Source organism: Rhinopithecus roxellana, chromosome 17 (assembly GCF_007565055.1).
Source record: "Rhinopithecus roxellana isolate Shanxi Qingling chromosome 17, ASM756505v1, whole genome shotgun sequence".
In the NCBI taxonomy this organism is placed as follows: domain Eukaryota; kingdom Metazoa; phylum Chordata; class Mammalia; order Primates; family Cercopithecidae; genus Rhinopithecus; species Rhinopithecus roxellana.
The window spans coordinates 5,417,251-5,436,541 of record NC_044565.1 but is presented as its reverse complement, the minus strand read 5'-3'; the positions used below and the strand labels follow the sequence as shown (position 1 = coordinate 5,436,541).

Sequence of the window (19,291 nt, the reverse complement as noted above, 5' to 3'; positions counted from 1 at the left end):
CAAGGAAGGGGCCAACAGCAGCTGGTCCCTGGCCCTGGGGGAGGAGACTGGCCCCTGTGAGCTCCAGGCACACACATGACACCTGCACTGGGCAGCACCTTCCAGGCAAAGGGGAGTGAGCTGCGCTGTGCTGCACTGGTGGCTGCCTGGCCCTGGCCTTCAGCTCCCTGGGGGAACAAGAGGAATAGGGAGGGCAGCTGCTGCTTCTGCACACAAAACCCCACAGCAGGGGACCTGCCGGCCACGCTCTGCCTCGAGCCCAAGCTCTGAGCCATGCTGCACAGACCGACCAGTGGCAGAAGCCGCACACGTGCCATGCCAGGTGCCACGCCAGTCCCTGGCCTGGGTGTAGACCGTGGCCAGCCCCGGATCAAAAGCACCAGAGGGAGCCTGGGGCCCCAGGGCTGAGCTCCGAGACCAGGGCTCCATAACACACACTCAAGCAAACCAACAGGCAACTGGACACTTAACGTCTAGAAGCTGCTAAGTTTACGGTCATCCTATCTAGCTACAGAATTCTCTGGAATTCCATCTGCTCTCTCTGCGAGCCCCGAGGCCCAGGCCATGCACAGTCACACTTCGCCATGGCTTCTTCTGGCCTGGGTGGCACCTCCCAGCAGCGGTCGGCCCGGCCTGAGGCTACCCCAGGAGCTGGTGACAGTGCCAGCCTCCTGCTGAGTGAAAGCTCCTAACAGCAGGGTCGGCACAGCCTTGGACAGCCACGGGCAAGCGGACCAGAAAGGAGGGCCCTGAGGGGTGGCAGGTGGCGCAGGCACGGGCATGGGCGCGGTCCCTCTTCAGGATTCCCGTGGCCATCTAGAAACCCTGAAGAGAGACATGCGGCCCAGCCCTTTCCAGAACAGCTGGGTCAGAGACTCTGTGTCCTCCCAAGGCAGAGCCACCCAAGGGACCCCAGAGCACGGAAAGAAGAGGTCTCAGCTGGGAGTCGGGCGAGGAGCGTCCCTGGGGCCCATCCTGAGGGGGGTCCTTGCATGTCGCCCTGCTCCCATAAGGACACGGACCAGAGACTGAGGTCACCGGACTTAGCCCTGGAAAGAGGGGGCTCCAATCAAGGGTGCCAAAGACAGCCCTGGTCTTCCTGCTATGCCTTCCCATGCACCTCTCTACGGGAAGCACAGCTTGGCCAGCTGGGATTCCGCCACTCAGCACACACGCAGTGACCAGAGCTGGCCATTGGTTGCAGCAGATCTGTACCAAGGGACAGGATGGGACAGGAGGACAGGGAATGGGCCAGGCCACGGGGGCAGGCAGTGCCTGTGCACCACTCTCCCAGGAGGCCTCCCCACCCATCTGGATGCCACGCCTGCCACACAACCCCAAGCCTGACGTTCTGCCAGGGCCTGGCACTGTCCCCGCTTCAGTGGCATCAGCCTGCAGCTGGCCCACAGCCCAGGGTGCTGGCACTGGTGCTGAAGATGTGGGGGACCTGGAGAACCCCACAGCCACCATAGTTCAAGTCCACCCAGGGCCACACTGAAACCCATGCTAGGATGCAGGCTGCTGCCCCAATGGGGCCACACAGGGCACTGACTTCAGTGGGGGTCCAGTGGGAGAGGCCCTGGAGAGACCCTGGCTGGACATTCTCTGTCTGCCATCAGGCAAGAGCCCAGCACCTCCCGCCAAGAGTCACACCCGTGCCATCAGGGCCTCGCCGGGCTGGCCCACCAGTCACGGTCCCAACATAGCCCCAGAGCTCAGCAGATGCCCAGTGAGCAAGGGCAGGGCCAGCTCTGGAGGATGAGTGGCAGGAAGACCAGGTGCCTGTGGGCAGGAGACACTGGGCTGGGGCTACTTCCTCTCCCAGTACTGCTGCTGGTGCCGGGCAGGAGACCCCTTGGGGAACCAGGACTTCCTTCCCCACAGGACCCCGCCCAGAACATGATCAGACTTGGTGCAGGGGAAACAACCAGTGGGGATCACAGGGTTCCCAGACGATGCCCAAGTCCACATGGACTCTGACCACAACCAGCTTTGCCACGACCCACCTGTGGGACCACAGCAGGTGCCCTCAGGCAAGGGTCAAGGTGGAGAGACAGAGGAGGCTGGCAGGGGCCACTTATGGGCAGCAGATGGGGCGCAGAAGGCTACAGCCCCAGCAGGGGCCTACACAGGGGCCCAGCAACATCCTGACCCCATGTGGAGAAGGGGCCAAATCCCAGAAGGCACAGGCCACACTCGTCCCCAGGTGGAAAGCCGCCTCAGTGCCCAGAGCCACACCCACTCCCCAGCCCCTCAACAGGAGGCCAGCTGAGGCTGGCAGAGCCATGCCCCCGTTACTCCAGTGGGAGAACCGAGAGCTGGTGAAAAGACACCGCCAGGAGGCAAGCAGCATAAGCCCTGCTGGCTGTGCCCGGAGACAGACCCCAGAGGCCGGCCACAGGACGAGCACACGCCAGCAGAGTGGGCAGAGAACCAGGCCAGCAGGGGTGGCCACTGGAACGGCCCTGTGCCATGCCCACCAGTCACCCAAGCACTTGGCAGCGTGCCCCTGGCTGCCTGGTTGGGGTTGGCAGGTGGCGACAGAGCCTGTGTCCTGCACCCCAACACCCACTGCCTGGTGGACTCCTGAGACAGGCCACCAGGGTGAGGGACCCACCCGGGGTGTCCTGCACTTGATTCAAAGTCTGACAAGACACGTGATTAGGGGGACGTGCCAGCCCTAGGCTGGGAGGAGAGGGACAAGAGGACTATCTCAATCCATTCAACAAAAGGACCAGCCCAAGCTGTCCCCAGTCTGGGGACTCAGAGTCCTACAGCAGTGTGAGTTCTGGCTCTCCTGAGAACGCCACCCTGCCCGGGCAGCCCAGGTCTTCAGCTTTGCGCCCACAGTGCAGTGCAGCACCACCACGGCACACACGCAACCCCATGCCAGTTCTGTGGAGTCATTAATTAGCACAGCCACAACACACGCAAAACTGGAGGCCTCCGGCATGCCTGATAATTTATGCAAGATTCAAGGATCGCTGTGGCTGCCTTTCCTGAAGCCTAATTCAGCATTTTCTTTTTCCCTTATGAAAGCAGGACTCCAGATCTAACTGCTCTCATGCCCTTTCACGGGGTTCACCACAGTAAAATCGAACAGCCCCGCTGCACACAGCAAGCAATGCTGGATCACATACCCCAGAGGCGCCAGGCAGAGCCTCCCAGGTGGGCAAGGCTGGCCGCTAGCGCAGCCCAGCTGGAACACCACACCGGGCCACAGCACCCGAAAGCACCGCTCAGCCCCACAGCAAACACCCAGCCCCACGGCAAACACCCAGCCCCACGGCAAACACCCAGCCCCACGGCAAACAGCCCCACGGCAAACACCCAGCCCCACGGCAAACACCCAGCCCCACGGCAAACAGCTCCACGGCAAACACCCAGCCCCACAGCAAACACCCAGCCCCACAGCAAACAGCCCCATGGCAAACACTCAGCCCCACGGCAAACACCCAGCCCCACAGCAAACACCCAGCCCCACGGCGAATGCCCAGCCCCACAGCAAACGCTCAGCCCCACGGCAAACGCTCTCGACCCCATTCACAGATATGGAACCGAGCACCAGCAAGGAGAATGGACAGACAGGGCCAAAGTCTCCCGCCAGGCCATGCCCGCATCACGCCTGGGGGCTCATAACCCTGCCTCCTGGCATCCAGCAAAGATTCAGGCCTCCAGCACCGGACACAGGGCTGCTCCCCAGTACCTAGCAGCATGGGGCAGGGTGCCTGCCCCTCACTCTCGCTGGGGCCATGGGAGAGTCTCCGGCCCCTCTGGCCCTGGCACCCTCCCCCACTGCCAAGACACAGTAAGCCCACCCTGGCACCCACCCTGTGGTGCACCTCAGGCCCTGGGCGCTCCTGCCTCCTCGGGGGCCGCCACTCGTCTCTGCGCAGGGCACGGGAGCCATCTTGTTCCTGACCACAGCGCTCCAGCTCCCCACAAGGCTGGGACCCAGACCCGGCCAGCTCACCACAGAAGCCAGGCGGCACTGCCGAGGGGCTGTGGGGCCAGCGCCCATGCCTGGGCCAGGCAGCGACAGACACCCTCCACGGTCAAGCTTCTGTTCTCAGGCTCTGTGCGGCAGGTCAGGGCTCCACCAATGCCTCACGTCCCATCCATAGCCAGCCTCCGGGGGAGACCACCACGCTCAGAAAGGCCTCCCAGCAGCCTGGCAGAGGAGGTTACAGCTCGGATGGCACAGAAACCAGCCCCTCTGCTGGAGGCCGGGGCTCGAGGCTGGTGGCACCCTGCCCACTTGCTCACTGGGCCTCCAAGTGCCGCTGCCAACCTCCACCAGCCTATGAGTCTCAAAGGGGGCAGGACAGTGTCGGGGCAGGGAGCCCTGTGGCTTTTCCTCCTGGTGGGCAGCCCTCTGCCAGGCCCTCACCCCTCGGTTGCCCACTAAGCATGGTGACTGCCCCGCCTTCCTGCTCAAGGCCTGCCCATGGGGTCTTCTGAGGGAGCAAGGCCCTCCCTTCTGCCCAGGTCCAGTCCTCTGGGAGGGGGGCGCCTCACCTACACCAGGAACTGCCACAGCCTGAGGCTCAAGTGCACGCAGAGCAGCCAGGGTGCTGCCCACAGCACCTTCCTACGGGCAGGACGGACACTAATTCCGCATTTCCTGCAATACAAAACATGAGGCAGGAGGAAGGAATGCCCACGGTGGCGGGGCGGCTGGGACGCAATCTTAGAGGAGCTGGCCTGGCAGGGTGGCCCATGGCCCACCGCACAGACTCCCGAACGAGGGGAGCAAACTGTGCACACCTAAGGGTGGGGGAGGAGCCTGGCCAGAGGTTGGGCCTGGCTGGAGCTACGGCCTTCGGTGGGGGCAGGGCCAGTCGAGAGAAAGCAGTTGGGTTTTTCCCATGCACTGGAATCCACAGGCTGCGGGGGTCACTGGGAGAAGCCGCTGGGAACAGAGGGGCAGAGGGGCCAGCCACCACACTCCCAAGCTGGTGCCTGCTCAGTGACATCCCCGTAAGCATCTGTGGCCAAACAGTGCAAAGCCACAGCACGGGCCGGGTGCAGAACCCACCCAGGCCTCTGATGCCAGGGCTGCCTGGCAAACCACCCCCTCTCCAAGGTACCGGGAGGCGACACAGAAATGGCCACATGCACAGGGAGGACCCAAGGACACAGGAGGGCCCCAGGACTCAGAGGGGTCCCATGAACAGCCGCCAAGGCAGGCCCTTCCGAGAGCCAGCAGTTAGGAGGCAGCGTTCAAGGAAATGTCGCACCACAGTCAGGGGAGGCCCCACAAAGGACTGGGCGGATGGCCAGGGCTCTGGGGAGGCTGCCTTTGGCTTTGCCAGGGCTAGAGGGTGAGACCCAGGATGCTCACCCTCTAGCCCATGTGCCTGAGGGACCCCAGCCCCTCGGGTCCCGCTCTGGGTCCCGCTCTGGGGCTGGGGGAAGCCACGACAACCACCTGGTGGCAGGGAGGGGCTGAGGCCAACAGCTCCCGCGGGGCATCCCTGAGCACTTCCTCGGAGAAACTCGGACTCAGGGAATGGGCATCCAGGCCTCAAAAGACCCACCTGGGTGGGGCAGCCCTGGCACCTGGTGACACCAGAGGAGGGTCCCAGACCCACGCCTGCCCTTTCTGCCAGGGACCTGGGGTGAGTGGAGACTCCACTTCTCGTCTGCGAATGTTGACAGCAGTTCCTCCACGCCCTGGGGCCGGCACGGCGGACTGAGGGACGGGTAGGAATCGCCTTTTGTGCAGCAAGCTCTGGGCCACAGGCAGATGCCTGGCCTGACACCTGTCCAAGCCTGGGCAGCCAGCAGGCCTCGACCCAGCCTGGTTGTCCACACGAGACCACCATGTAAGCTAGGCCCTTTCTGTCCACCACAGGTGTGCCCAGGACCTGTCAGGCCCACACCCTCACCCAGCACCCTGGCAACAAGTCTGAGAAGGCGGCTGCTTCCCAGGCAGGGCCTTGGGCTCATTCCAGGCCATGGGGTAAGGGGGCAGGCCACTGGCATGCATCCACCATCCTGGGTGGGTGAAGCAGAGGGGGCTCTCCCACCCCAGCAGATGACAAAACCACTGCCTACCCACCTACCACGACTTTTCCTTGGCATAAAAGAGCAGACGCTTCCATGTGGCTGGTAGGAGTTCCATCACCTCCCGCCACCAAGAAGCTCCTCAGCCTGGGCGCAGCGGGGTGGGTGGGAGAGCTGGCCCTCACTCTGGCCTGGCCTGGAGTGTACAGCCTGGACAGCGTCCCTCTGCGCAGGCCGACTAGGCTTAGGGACTCATGCCTGTCAGCCCAGGGTGGCCGAGCACAGCGACGGGCCCCAGGAGGACGCACCACGAAGCTGGCCCCGCATCCCCCGCACCAGAGTGAGGGCCTGGTCACAGGGCTCAGCTGTGTGTTCTGTGAACACTGCACACCAAGAGCACTAATTGCCACAGTTACATGAGTGGCAAACAGGACACCATTTTCAGACTCTGAAAAGGTTTTCACCTCTTCTGCCCAAATGCCGTCTCGAGCTTCGGTCCACCAGAGACAGATCAACCCAGGCAGGTCTCTACTGCAGCCTCCAGCAAATGCTACTCGCCCAGGCCGCCCTTCTGGGGCTGTCTTCTAGCTTCTTCTTTTTTTTTTTTTTTGAGACAGGGTCTCATTCTATCACCCAGGCTGCAGTGTGCAGTGGTGCAATCATGGCTCACTAGAGCCTCAACCTCCCAGACCTCTCACCTCAGCCTCCCGAGTCGCTAGGATTCCATGCATGTGCCACCATGCACCATGCCCAGGTAATTCTTGCATTTTTTGTAGAGATGGGGTTTTGCCACATTGCCCAGGCGGGTCTTGAGCTCCTAGGTTCAAGTAATCACCCGCCTCAGCCTCCCGAAGTGTTGGGATTCCAGGCATGAGCCTCGGCGCCCGGCCAGTGTCTCACATTCTCATCCCCTAGCTGCCAACAGACCCATCCCCAGGAGAAAAGGAAAGGAAGAAATGAAAGGCAAGGGGCACACTGACGGCAGAGGGAGAGACACCCAGGAATCCCCTGCCCCACCCCAGCCGAGGTCTGACTCCAGGCCCAGAGGACTTCGGAGGGGAGGGGAGGAAAGGCACCGAGGAGTCAGACTGGAGCCTTCCTAACAGTCTCAGTCCCCAGGCGTGAGCCGCCACGCTGCTGCTGAACAATGCACTTTTGAATTCAATTAAAGCGATTATCTGTTGTGCCAAATAAATTGTGTACAGCATATATCCTGCGGCACTTTACACCTCCAGGCTCATTATTCCCTAACTGTTTCCTCCTGTTTATGCCTCTCAAATTAAATTGCTGATAATATGCGCCAAAATAAAAAATGAACGCACCTTGTCCCAAGAAAATTGATTCTCCCTTTTCCTGAACTGGCGATGGCCAGGTTTTATATACTCTGTTCTTGGTGATCATTAGTAATTCAATTTTCTTTTTATTAGCCCCCTTATCTGCTGAGCAGTATAGTGGCAGGGCTGACCTCTTTCGCACGGGTAAATGTTTAAAATCTTTTCCCTGATTAATTTTGCCAGTTAAGAAAAAGAGGAGAAATGGCCCGGCTCTTAGCCATCACAATGAATAAAGCTTAATGTTGATTGTGATGGAATTTCTAATGCCAGGGAAATTGATTGAACGCGGCAATTACACTGCAATAGTAACTCAGGGGAGATGGGATCGCTTTCTCCTGGCCGTAGCCTTTTGGTTATTTAAAATAATCCAATTTGCAAGGATAATTATGTATTAGCGTTTTATCTGCCACTTGAAATGAACAGGGGAGTTTCGATACTGGCCCAGCATTAGCAGGTTATTGCTGCAAATTACTTGATATCTGCTTTCTTTCACATAAAGAGAAAATTAGGCGATCAATTACCAAAAAAGGGTGGACGGAGGGGATAGGAGGGGCAAGCATGCCCTCTGCTGGCCACTGGGCCGCATGGCAAGGCTGAAGTGAGGCGGGTGAGGGAGGGGGCAGCAGGGCTGCCTGGCAGCTTTCAGAAGCCCGTCCCTAGTGCAGAAGCCCACAGGGCAGTCGTCCCCACCTGGACACTGGGACACTGCCCTCTCCTTGAAGAGGAGAGGTGGAGCTGGAACGAAGCTTTTGCTGGGCAGAAAATGGGGAAAGAAAACTCCAAACAGCCAAATGAAGGAGCAGCCCCACATGGCGGCCCCATCCACAGCCCACACGACCCCGGCATCCAGGAACCGCCCCAGCCGATGGAGGCCTCGGCCACACAGGAGGGCTGAGGGAGGGCCCGGGAAGGGCTCACTGGCTCACCAGGGCACTGCAAACAAAGCTGGGCCCTGCCCAGAAGCCCACCTGACCAGGCTGAGGACAGGCAAGCCTCAGTTCTTCGGCAGGCAGGGAAGGAGATGGTGGGCCTTGCAGGAGGGAGCCTCGGGGAGCCACTCACCAGCTTCCCGGGCCCCAGCCTCCCACCTCAGCAGATGCCCCGGCCATGCCCATCTCCCCTGCGGCCAGCTTGGAGTCTTGCGGTGGTTGTCTCTGGGGTCAGCTGCCTGAGTGACCAGGCCAAGATGCAGGCTCGGCGTCTCACCTCTGCACACATCTCCATGGGCTCCCTGCCCGCTTGAGAGCGTGTGGACTCTGCTCCTTGGCCTGGCGTCCACAGCCTCGCACACAGGCCCTCCAGACTCACTGCCTGCTTAGGCCTACCAGACACCCTGGGGCCCTGGACCTTCCCCTCCCAGGGTCCTCCCCTGTCCCTCCCTGGCTTCCCAACGTAACCAGAACCAACCCCCCTTTCCCTCCCATGGCCTACAAGACCCTTTCCCGGGACCTGGTCCCTCTGCCCCACTGGCTCCAACCCCTTCAAGCCACACTCCCAGACGGTGAACCGGCCCCACAGCCTCCTTGTGCTCCAGAACACAGTAAGCTCATTCCCACCTCCATCTCAGCCTACAGAGCTGAGCCCTATTCGCTCCTCTCTGCTCAGGTCACCTCCTCAGAGAAGCCCTCCCACTCGCAGACCACCTCTCTGTAGCTGGTCCTGTGCTATCCCCCTGCCTGCTCCTCAGAAGGCATTTTCCAGCCAGAAGCACCTTTCTGGCTGATGTACAAGCACTCCGGTGGCTGCCTGTCTCCACCACTGGAAGGCGGCTCCAGCCTCATCCTCCCTTCACCTTCACTGCAGTATCCCTAGGAGCCAGCAGGCTGCCAGGCACAGTAACTCAACCGTGCTTGCCAGATGGGCCAGTGGTGGGCAAGTCAGGGGGACGCCTTCCCCACCCCCACCCCTTCCTCACACAGGACCCTCTCCTCTCCCTCTATGCAGTTGTCACACTGGTCTTTTTTTTTTTTGAGACAAAATGTCACTCTGTCACCCAGGCTGGAGATCTCTGCTCAATGCAACCTCTGCCTCCTGGGTTCAAGAGATTCTCCTCCCTCAGCCTCCCAAGTGGCTGGGATTAAGGCGCTTGCCACCATGCCTGGCTAATTTTTGTATTTTTAGTAGAGATGGGTTTTGCCATGTTGCCAAGGCTGGTCTTGAACGCCTGACCTCAGGTGATCTGCCCACCTCAGCCTCCCAATGTGCTGGGATTACAGGTGTGAGCCACCGCACCCAGCTTCACATTGGTCTTTATGAGTTTGGCTGGGCACAGTGGCTCACACCTGTAATCCCAGCACTTTAAGAGACTAAGGCAGGAGGATCCCGTGAGCCCAGGAGTTCAAGACCAGCCTAGGCAACAAAGCAAGACCCTGTCCCTATAAAAAAAGTAAAAATTAGCCAGACATAGTGACCTGTACCTGCAGTCCCAGCTTTTCAGCAGGGTCACCTGAGCCCAGGAGGTTGAGGCTGCAGTGAGCCGTGATTGCACCACCGTACTCCAGCCGGGGAGGCAAGCAGGGCCCTGTTTCTAAAAACATTAAAACAACAACAACAGATGAGATCAATTACACCCTTCCCCCTAGAGACACAGGACCGCAGCAGCCCTCAGCTGTGCACTCCGCAACGGTCAGCCGGTGAAGCCGGTGGCCTCCCAAGCCCACACTCCTCCTGGCAGGAGTCCAGGGGGCGCCGAGCAAGGCCCCATCGGCAGGAAGCAGCCTCCCCCATCCCCTGCCTATGCCCCATTCTACTAGAGGCCCGAAGACGGAGCAGGCCAGGTGAGCAGGGCTGACCCTGCACCCAGTGGGGAGCCTCTCACCCCAACCACCATGCCATCTGCAAGCCTTGGCCTCCTAGGGCTCAGCAGCCCCTCCTGGCCTCCCAGAGCTGGACGCCTCCTCAACCCCTCCTCCCCAGGTGACCAGGGGATACTGCCAACTGTCCAAGCCAATCCTACTATCCACTCCCAGACAAGCCCACGACCTAACCCCCATCCGGCCACCTCACTGTGGTCACCAGGGACCACATGGGTCTCTGCTTGCTCTCTGTCACCAGGATGAAATCCACGTGTCCTGGCATGCAGCAGGTGTCTGCTAATAGAGGACAGCCGACCAGCACCCCCAGCCTCACTTTCGCCTGCCCCCCCTTCCCCGTGCTGCAACACCCGGCTGCATCGCCCCATTCAGTCCTCCATCTGGGACCACACGCCCTGCCCTCCCGTGGCAGCCCCCACATGACTCTTAGCTCTGCCCAGGCTCAGCTCCTTCCAAGGTCTTCTGAAGCCTCCCTAGATGACAGTATGCTTGAATGGGTTTCCTTTGAGAGAGAGTCTCGTTCTGTCGCCCAGGCTGGAGCGCAGTGGCACCATCTTAGCTCACTGCAGCCTCCCAGGCTTGAGCAATTCTCCTGCCTCAGCCTCTCGAGTAGCTGGAATTACATGCATGTGCCGCCATGCCCAGCTGATTTTTGTATTTTTGGTAGAGACGGGGTTTTGCCATGTTGGCCAGGCTGGTCTTAAACTCCTGGCCTCAAGTGATCCTCCCACCTTGGCCTCCCAAGGAGCTGGGATTACAGGCATGAGCAACTGCGCCAGCCTTGGCTAGATTTCTGAGCACCAGTTCCCAGTCGGAGTGCCCAGGTCCAAGCCTGCTCAATCCCCAACATCCCACCTTCTCCAGATGTCACAGACACAAGCTCAGGATGCCGTTGCCCTAATGCGCCCAGGGGAGCCACAGAGTCGCACGGGACCAGGTGCACACAGACAAACGTGGCTCCACGCCGACCCCCACAGTGTCTGGGGGGTGCCACACCCAAGGGCTCTAGACCCTCACCACATACCCCCAACCACGTGCCCGCCTGGAGGCTGCTCCCCCAGTGTGTCGGCACCATCACCGCAGTGGGGGTCAACCTCAAAGGGGCTACACCCCACAATCTCCAGACCGGGGCCTTCCCCAGCCGCCACAGGGGCTCAGACCACTTCCCTGCAGGCCGGGACCTTCCCCGGCCACCACAGGAGCTCAGACCACTTCCCTGCAGGCCGGGACCTTCCCCAGCCGCCACAGGGGTTCAGACCACTTCTCTGCAGGCCGGGACCTTCCCCAGCCGCCACAGGGGTTCAGACCACTTCCCTGCAGGCCGGGACGTTTCCCGGCCACCACAGGAGCTCAGACCACTTCTCTGCAGGACAGGACCTTCCCTGGCCACCACAGGAGCTCTCAGGAGCTCAGACCACTTCTCTCCAGGCGGGACCGGGTGCACTCAGAGTGGTACAGCGGGAGACCAGACCAATTCTTTCAGGCCACTCAAAACACTCACGCAGTACCATGTGACACTCAGAAAGGGCAGAGCAGGTAGACCTGCAGCCCCAGCCAGCCAAGCACAGAAGGGCCCTGGAGGAGGCAGAGGCCTGGGGGTGCCCAGTGCAGCACAAGTGAGGGCTTCACCCCTGTCTAAGGGCTCAGCAGCCGCCGCCCTCTCCTCCCTCAGGAGGGACGCAGCTGGGTCCATACCAAGAGACACACAGAAGAGGCCACAGCGCCTGCCTAGCAGCACATCCCACACCCAGACTCCAGGGCGCAGCACCCGGGCCCTCTCCTCTACCCGCCAGCCCACCACCACCGTCTGCCAGGCAGTGCCCTCCCAGCCAGGGCCTCTAACAGCATGAGGCAGGGAAGGTGCCCATGGCTCCTAACAGGCCAGCAGATCCAGTGCAAGCATGCCCAGCCCCAGTACCCAGCGCCCCTGCTCCCAGCATACCTTCCTTGGTGGGGAGGTGGGCCCGGCTCGGTGGCAGGCGGCACAGTCGGTGTGTGGTGACCTGTACCAGGCCTTTGTTGGGGGTCTTCTTCAGGACAGGGCTGCTCTTCCCCCGGAGGGCCTGTCTCCGCCGGAGGCTGAGGTGGCTCTTGGCGGTGGTGGCAGGTGAGGGGCTGCTTTTCTTGTCTCCAGGAAGGCTGTGGAGACAAAATACAGGCAGCTCTCAACAAGCCCTGGGGGTTCTGCCTACCTACCCTTCGTCACCAGGACCCGAGGAGCATGGGAGCAGCCCCTGAAGGCCAGGACCCGGCCACATCGGGTCCTGTCTGGACCCTGCCTCCCTCACCCCCTGGCAGCTCTGCCCACCCTCCACAGCCAGGCTGAGGCGGCAGGCTTGGATCCACAATCCCAGATGACCCCAGAACTAGGGCAGGCTACCATGCTCCCAGGGAGAACAGAGGGGCCTCAGCGCTCTGTCCCCACACACGTCCACCCCTTCCCCATCTACCCAGGCCAGAGGAGCCCAGCATGGGGCAAAGGGAAGAGCCAACATCCCTGAGGAGAGCGGCCACCGGCCCCACGTGGCCTTCCGAGCCCTCAGTAAGGGGCAGCTTCTCCACACTCCCTCTCCACACTTCCTGGACAGAGGGAGCTGCCAGCATGGTTTAGAGCAGAGCTGCCACCGAGAAACAGCCAGGAGTGGGAGCCAGGTGCCCACGTGCCTCAAGACAGCACCTGTCTGGGGGACCAGGGCCAGAGAGAATGAGCTGCACGACCCAGCGACCTAGACCAGACAGCAGGGGTGCGCAGCGAGGAGGTGCCTTCCGAGACAGCGCGCCACTGTGTCTGATGACGAAGGCAGGACCTCCACCCTCTGCCCAGCAGGTGCAGCCGCCACCTTAGCTGCCAAGCTGATAGAGTCCCTGAGCCCAGACCAAGCACTGCACCATGACACCAAATCTGAGTCTCATCACAAGTCCGCAAGGGTGGAGGCTGGGAGAGAAGTGTGCCAAGCAAGCGAGTGACTCCGCCTGGCTGCCTGGCCAAGGGGGCTGGGACCTAACACCAATCTGCTCGCCCTGGGACCAGAGGCCAACCGCAGCCTCAGCACTCCGCGAGGCAGGCCACAGAGCCCAAAGCCAGGAATGCCCAAGGAGGCTCCCGCCTACCAGCAGCCCCTGGCCCCCGCCCATCAGCCCAGCTGGAGCAGTCCTCAGCCTGGGGGCCAGCAAAGGCCAGGTCTCCTGGAGCCCAAGCCCTAGACACAGGGCAGGAAGGAAAGACCAGACACCCCTGGCAGGGCCCAGAGCCCTGGTCCACCTCCCAACACAGACCTGTGGCTGGCAGCTCCAGGCCAGGGGCAGACACCTGCTCTCACTGTCTCATCATCCCCCTGGGGACACATGGACCCTGGGCTGGTCCCTGGGAGCTACTCCCCCTGCGCCTGGCCTGGCACAAAGCCTTCACTCTGTGAACTCTGTGCAACTGAAATGGAAGCTGCTCGTCTCTCACCAGCAGGAGTAAGGATGGGCTTGCCAGCAGCGTGAGGGACGGGAAACCTGCCCCCTAAGTCTGTGCCCCAGGCTAGCCCAAACCACCACAGCAGCACTTCCTGCCTCATTTCTTGCTGGAAATGTGAACCCAACTGCAGGCAAAGCTCCGAGCTCAGCAGATCCATCAGGGGTGCCAAACAAACCCTCCTCACAGCCCCTCACACTCCACCGCAGCCGGCCGAGATGCCCACCTTGTACTGCCCCGCCTCCGGATGATCTTGGTGCGGCTCTTCACTTTGTAAGCCGAGAGCAGGGTCTCCCCAGAGACGGGCTTCAAGCCACTGAGTCCTACGGCTGGTCTGTCCCCTGGCGGGGACCTAGACAGGACCGGGGAGAGCTGGGAGGCATGGTCCTTGCTGCCAGCCTCTGACTGCCAACGGAAGGAGGAAGAGGAGGAGACAGAGGGACTGGAGGCCTTCCACTTGTACTTGCTGGGGGCAGAACCTGGCTTGGAGGATGTGGCTGGCTTCCTGGGCTTGGGCTCTGGGTCAGCTATGAGCTGTGGCTTCTCCACCTTGTTTGCCGTGCCAGCAGGGACCTTGCACACATTCTCTGCAGCCACTCTGGGACTGAGGGCCCTCCGAGCAGCCCGGGGACTCTTCGCGGAGGCAGCCACCCATTTGTAGTTGTTTTTCCGGAATTTGTTAGTTCGACAGGTCACAACTAGCGAGGCCTCCCGGGCCTGCCTGGGTCCTGAGGCCAGTCTGGCTGGGCCCACCACTGAGCCTGACGGAACTGGCTGATCTGCGTGGCCAGCATCTACTCTCCTGTCCCCAAGGAGCTGTGCAGCACAGCTGGCCACGGAATGAGAACCCAGCTTCCGGCTCGGGGCCACGCCAGTGCGTGGAGGCAGAGCGGAGGATGGGAAGCTCGCCTTGATGGCAATCACGCTCTCACTGACTGTCCGGCGGGGCTCCCGGGGGCTGTCGCCCACACTGCCCACTGATTTCACCACCCTGGGCTTACTGGCCTCCTTCTGGCAGACCAGAAGAGGATCTTCCACACTGCAGGTCCCCCTGATTCTTGCTGGTCTCGAGGGCTGCAGCTGTCCCCGAGGGGGCTCACCTTCACCTTCCCGGGGCCTTTGGTCACTCCAGGGGGTGTCCTCATATTCTTCCAAAGAGCCCCGCTGGGCCCCTGAAGCACCGGCAGAGCCAGACTTTGATGGTGGTTTAACTTTGATGACCACGTTCTGACCTTTACTGAGCTGGACCTGTCTCCCAAGGATGTGCTGCTGCGGGACAGGAGCCTGGCCCCCCCGGGCCCCGTGCAGCGGCCGCACAGCAGGGTCAGCAGGTGGGTCTGAGGGTCCCGGGGGCCGGTTCACGAGGGAGTATTTCTTGCGCCATGAAGGCCCATGGTGTGAGGAGTAGCCCCTCCGGCTTGGACGAGGGTAGCGGGCACTGAAGGCCCTGCCACTGTGGTAAGTGGGTGGCTGCCACCCAGAAGCTGTTGGGGTACCAGGGGCTGAGGCATTGCCATGGAGGGTTTTGTAGTCATCAATTAGACCTGAGAAGACAGAACCACAGGCTCAGTTAGCCAGAGGGTAACCGTAACAATCATGACTGCCCTGGAAGAGCATCAGCTGGCAAGATACCCCCAGATCTCATCTCACTTCTGAGCCCCTGCCGGTTTCCAGAGGCACAGCCCCCAGCACCTGGGACTCACTGACAACTCAGTCTGCATCACCTGGGCCTGTCACTTCTATGAGCCTTTTCTCCAACAGCTCCACTTCAATCCTACTTCCACCTGCTTAACACAAAAATGAACCATGTGGTACAACCCTTATTTGCTGGTCTGCTGAGTCCACAGTCCTTTGATGAAAAGTATCACTCAGTCTGAAGAGAATCCCAACGATCCCCTCTGCACTTTTTGAATCACAGGGGACAAGTCGGCCGCACAGGCCCTCTGGCTGGCCTACAGATGGAAAGGAGTCACTCCACTAAGGGTAACAGAACTGACACTCCTGAGGACGCCATGCCTAACAGGAAAAAAGAATACTAGGAGCAGAGGCCATTGCCCTGCCAGATGTCATAGTCTTCCCTGCAGAAGAGGAGAGAGCAATGGGCTAGAGTCTTACTGCAGTAAACTGACACAATCACAGGACTTTCCAAATAAGTCCCTGGATAGCTATCCCGGTGCAGGAGGGCCAGGAACACAGGCAAGGGCAGCAGCAGCCAGGGATGCTCCGACTCAACCAGCAAACCAGCAGCAGCCAGCCTCCCAGTTATCAGCACTCCCCCACCACAGGCCCTGCCCCTGGGGACACAGAAAGCCATGTCCAGACGTGGTGACATCCCAGAGCAGGTGTGATGGGAGCCCAAGAAGTGTCCCCAAGTGGGAGGCAGTCCACCTGGCCTCTTATCCATACACACTTTCCCAATCCTTAAGTCTTCCCTTTGTGAGAGTAAATGCAAAAAGTAATTTTAATTTTTATTAGTTTTTTTGTTTGGTTGGTTTTGGCTTTGTATTTGAGATGTGGCTTTTCTCTGCTGCCCAGGCTGGAGTGCGGTGGCCCAATCACAGCTCACTGCAGCCAGAACCTCCTGGGCACAAGTGAACCTTCCACCTCTGAGTAGCTGGGACTACAGGCGCAAGCCACCATGCCCATTTCATTTTTAAAAATTTTTCTGTAGAGACGGGGTCTCGTCATGTTGCCCAGGATGGTCTCAAACTCCCGGGCTCAAGCCATCCTCCTGCCATGGCCTCCCAAAGTGCTGGGATTACAGACGTGGGCCATTGCGTCCGTACATGGATTTTTTTTTTTAAGTTTAGAAACACCAATTTGGGTTTTTTAATGTTTAAGTGTGGAAGCTGAAGCCTGTTGAGTCTGCACCTGAAATGGCAAGGGAGGTGTGACTGTTTGGAGAAACGGGGCATCAAAACCGGGCGTCGAGGCTGGGAGCGGTGGCTCATGCCTGTAATCCCAGCAGTTTGGGAAGCCCAGGTGGGTGGATTACCTGAGGTCGCGAGTTAGAGACCAACCTGGCCAACATGGTGAAACCCCGTCTCTACTCAAAATACAAAAATCAGCCGGGCATTGTGGCGCATGTCTGTAATCCCACCGACTCGGGAGGCTGAGGCAGGAGAATCGCTTGAACCCGGGATGCGGAGGTTGCAGTGAGCCGAGATAGCGTCACTGCACCCCGGCCTGGGTAACAGAGCAAGACTCTGTCTCAAAAAAACAAAAAACAAAACAAAACAAAACAAAACGGGCGTCAAGGAAGGAACCCGCGTGCGCCCGGAGCCTGCTCTGCCGAAATGAGCTACGAACCAGTCCCAGTCCCGCAGTGGGGCGCGGGGAGCGAGAGCGGGCGCGGAGGGACTCGCCAGACCATGGTGGTGGGGAGGGCCACCGCCTCCCGCGGGGTACTAAGCGACAGCCCTGCCTCCACCCTATGCAGCCCCTGCAGGGCCGGCACCGCTCCCTCCACAAAGCTGGAGCCGGGGACTGACCCGGGCCCTGAGCCGGCCCACAAGTCCTGGCAGACCCTACCGTTCCCCACCCCAGCCGCCACCAGGAACACGAGGGCGGTGAGCGACCCCTTCGACGAGGCGGACAGAGACCCGCCGCGAGGTGAGGGGCAAAGAAGGGGACTCGCGTCCCGGCCCCGGACGGACCTACCCTGCAGGAGACGGATCTGCCGCCGTAATATCTCCTTTTCCTCCATCTCCCAAGTCCGCGACGCCCGGCCAAGCCCCCGCGACGTCATCGCTACGCGACCTTTTTCCCGCTGGGGGGGCGGGGCGGGCCGGGCCGGGGCGGAGCCGCGGGGAGCAGGCCCGGATGTCTGCCGGCCGCAGACGACCCGCCGTCGCCCTGGCAACGGCAGCGAAGAGGCGGAGCCGCGCACGCGCAGAGCGAGGCGGGGACGTCACTAGTGAGCGTCGGGAAGTAGCCCGGTTGCCACTGGGAAGGGGCGGTTCGGACTCTGGGAGGCCGCGCGGCCCAGCTTGTGCAGTCCGGGATCGGGTCCCCTTGGGAGACTGGGCGAGGGGCGAGACCTGAGGCCCTCCCAGCCCATACCGCAGTTCCTTCCCACAGTCCCTGCGTTTCATTTCGCCCCAGTTGAGAGTTGGGGGTCTACGGGGGGACCCCATGGGAGAAGGTCCAGTTAACAGTTACTCTTGACCCACGAGGGTCTGTGAAATCTCTTACTGTGGCCAGAGGAGAAGACATCGGAGAGCAAGTTTCCTTGGATAGACATGTTGAACCTCTGAAAACATGAAAGTTTTTGGTTCGTCAGTAGAAACATGTACAAGTGCGCTGTTGGTGGGAATGTAAATGGCGCAGCACCGCAGAAAACTGGAGATTCCACTGAAGGTTAAAAGTTGAACTACCGGATATGAGGGCGATCTGGCTGCGACACCTGTCATCCCACTGATCGCCAGGGTTGATTCGGCTGATCTGGCTGGCTAGGCCAGTGTCCCCTTCCTTCCTCACTGTTTCATGTACCTCCCTCCCAAAGTTGCGGCTCAATGGAAGGGGACGACCATGCCCGAGAGAGAAGTTGGGCTCCCCTGCTAGAACCTCCAAACAAGCTCTCAAGGTCCATTTGTAGGAGAATGTAGGGTAGTCAAGCTTCCAAGATTCCAGACACATCCAAATGAGGCGCTGCATGTGGCAATCTGCCTTTCAAGGAGAAAACAAAAACAGAACTACGGTATGATCCAGCAACCCTACTTCTGGCTATATTCCCAAAAGAATGCAAATCAGAGACTCAAACATATGTGTGCCCCCATGTTCACTGCAGCATTTTTCACAATAGCCAAAAGACAAACAACCCGAGTGTCCATGGTGGATGGAATGATAAACAAAATGTGGTCCATACAAACAATGAAATATTTTTCAGCCTTAAAAAGGAAGGAAATTCGGCCGGGCGCGGTGGCTCACGCCTGTAATCCTAGCACTTTGGGAGGCTGAGGCAGGCGGATCACGAGGTCAGGAGTTGGAGACCAGCGTGGTCAACATGGTGAAACCGCATCTCTGCTAAAAATACAAAAAATTAGCCAGGCGTGGTAGTGCGCATCTGTAGTCCCAGCTACTCAGGAGGCTGAGGCAGGAGAATCACTTGAACCTGGGAGGCGGAGGTTGCAGTGAGCCAAGATCGAGCCACTGCACTCCAGCCTGGGCGACAGAGCTAGACTTTGTCTCAAAAAAAAGAAGAAAGAAAAGATAAAAAGGAAGGAAATTCTAACACAGGATACACCATGGATAAACCTTGAAAACATTATGCTCTGTAAAATAAGCCAGTCACAAAAAGACAAATCTTGTGTGATTCCACTTCCATGCAGTATCTAGAATACAGATTCCTAGAGACAGAAGGTAGATTAGAGGTTCAGTGGCTGGGATAAGGAGGAATGGAGAAGTGTTGCTTAATGGGTATAGGGTTTCTGTTTGGAGTGATGAAAAAGTTTTGAAAGTAGTGGTGATGGTTACACAAAATTGTGATGGTAATAATGCCACTGAATTATACACATTAAAATGGCTAGGCTGGGCCAGGCACGGTGGCTCACACCTGTAATCGCAGCACTTTGGGAGGCCAAGGTGAGCAGATCACGAGGCCAGGAGATGGAAACCACCCTGGCTAACATGGTGAAACCCCGTCTCTACGAAAAATACAAAAATTAGCCGGGCAT

The 19,291-nt window shown here is 59.8% G+C and overlaps 1 protein-coding gene across 2 annotated transcripts in view; it reads right to left on the bottom strand.

Moving 5' to 3' along the window:
* ZC3H3 (zinc finger CCCH-type containing 3) overlaps positions 1–17,370 on the bottom strand; it is a 102,675-nt gene extending 85,305 nt beyond the window's left edge. For both annotated transcript variants that reach the window (XM_030921559.1, XM_010385504.2), the window contains exons 1-3: positions 17,277–17,370; positions 13,843–15,160; positions 12,099–12,295 (exon numbers count right to left, since the gene is read on the bottom strand). In XM_030921559.1, coding sequence (XP_030777419.1) covers positions 12,099–12,295; positions 13,843–15,160; positions 17,277–17,364 — 1,603 coding nt within the window. In that variant the 5' untranslated portion in view covers positions 17,365–17,370. The remainder of the gene's footprint in view (positions 1–12,098; positions 12,296–13,842; positions 15,161–17,276) is intronic.
* Between the last annotated feature and the right edge of the window lie 1,921 nt (positions 17,371–19,291).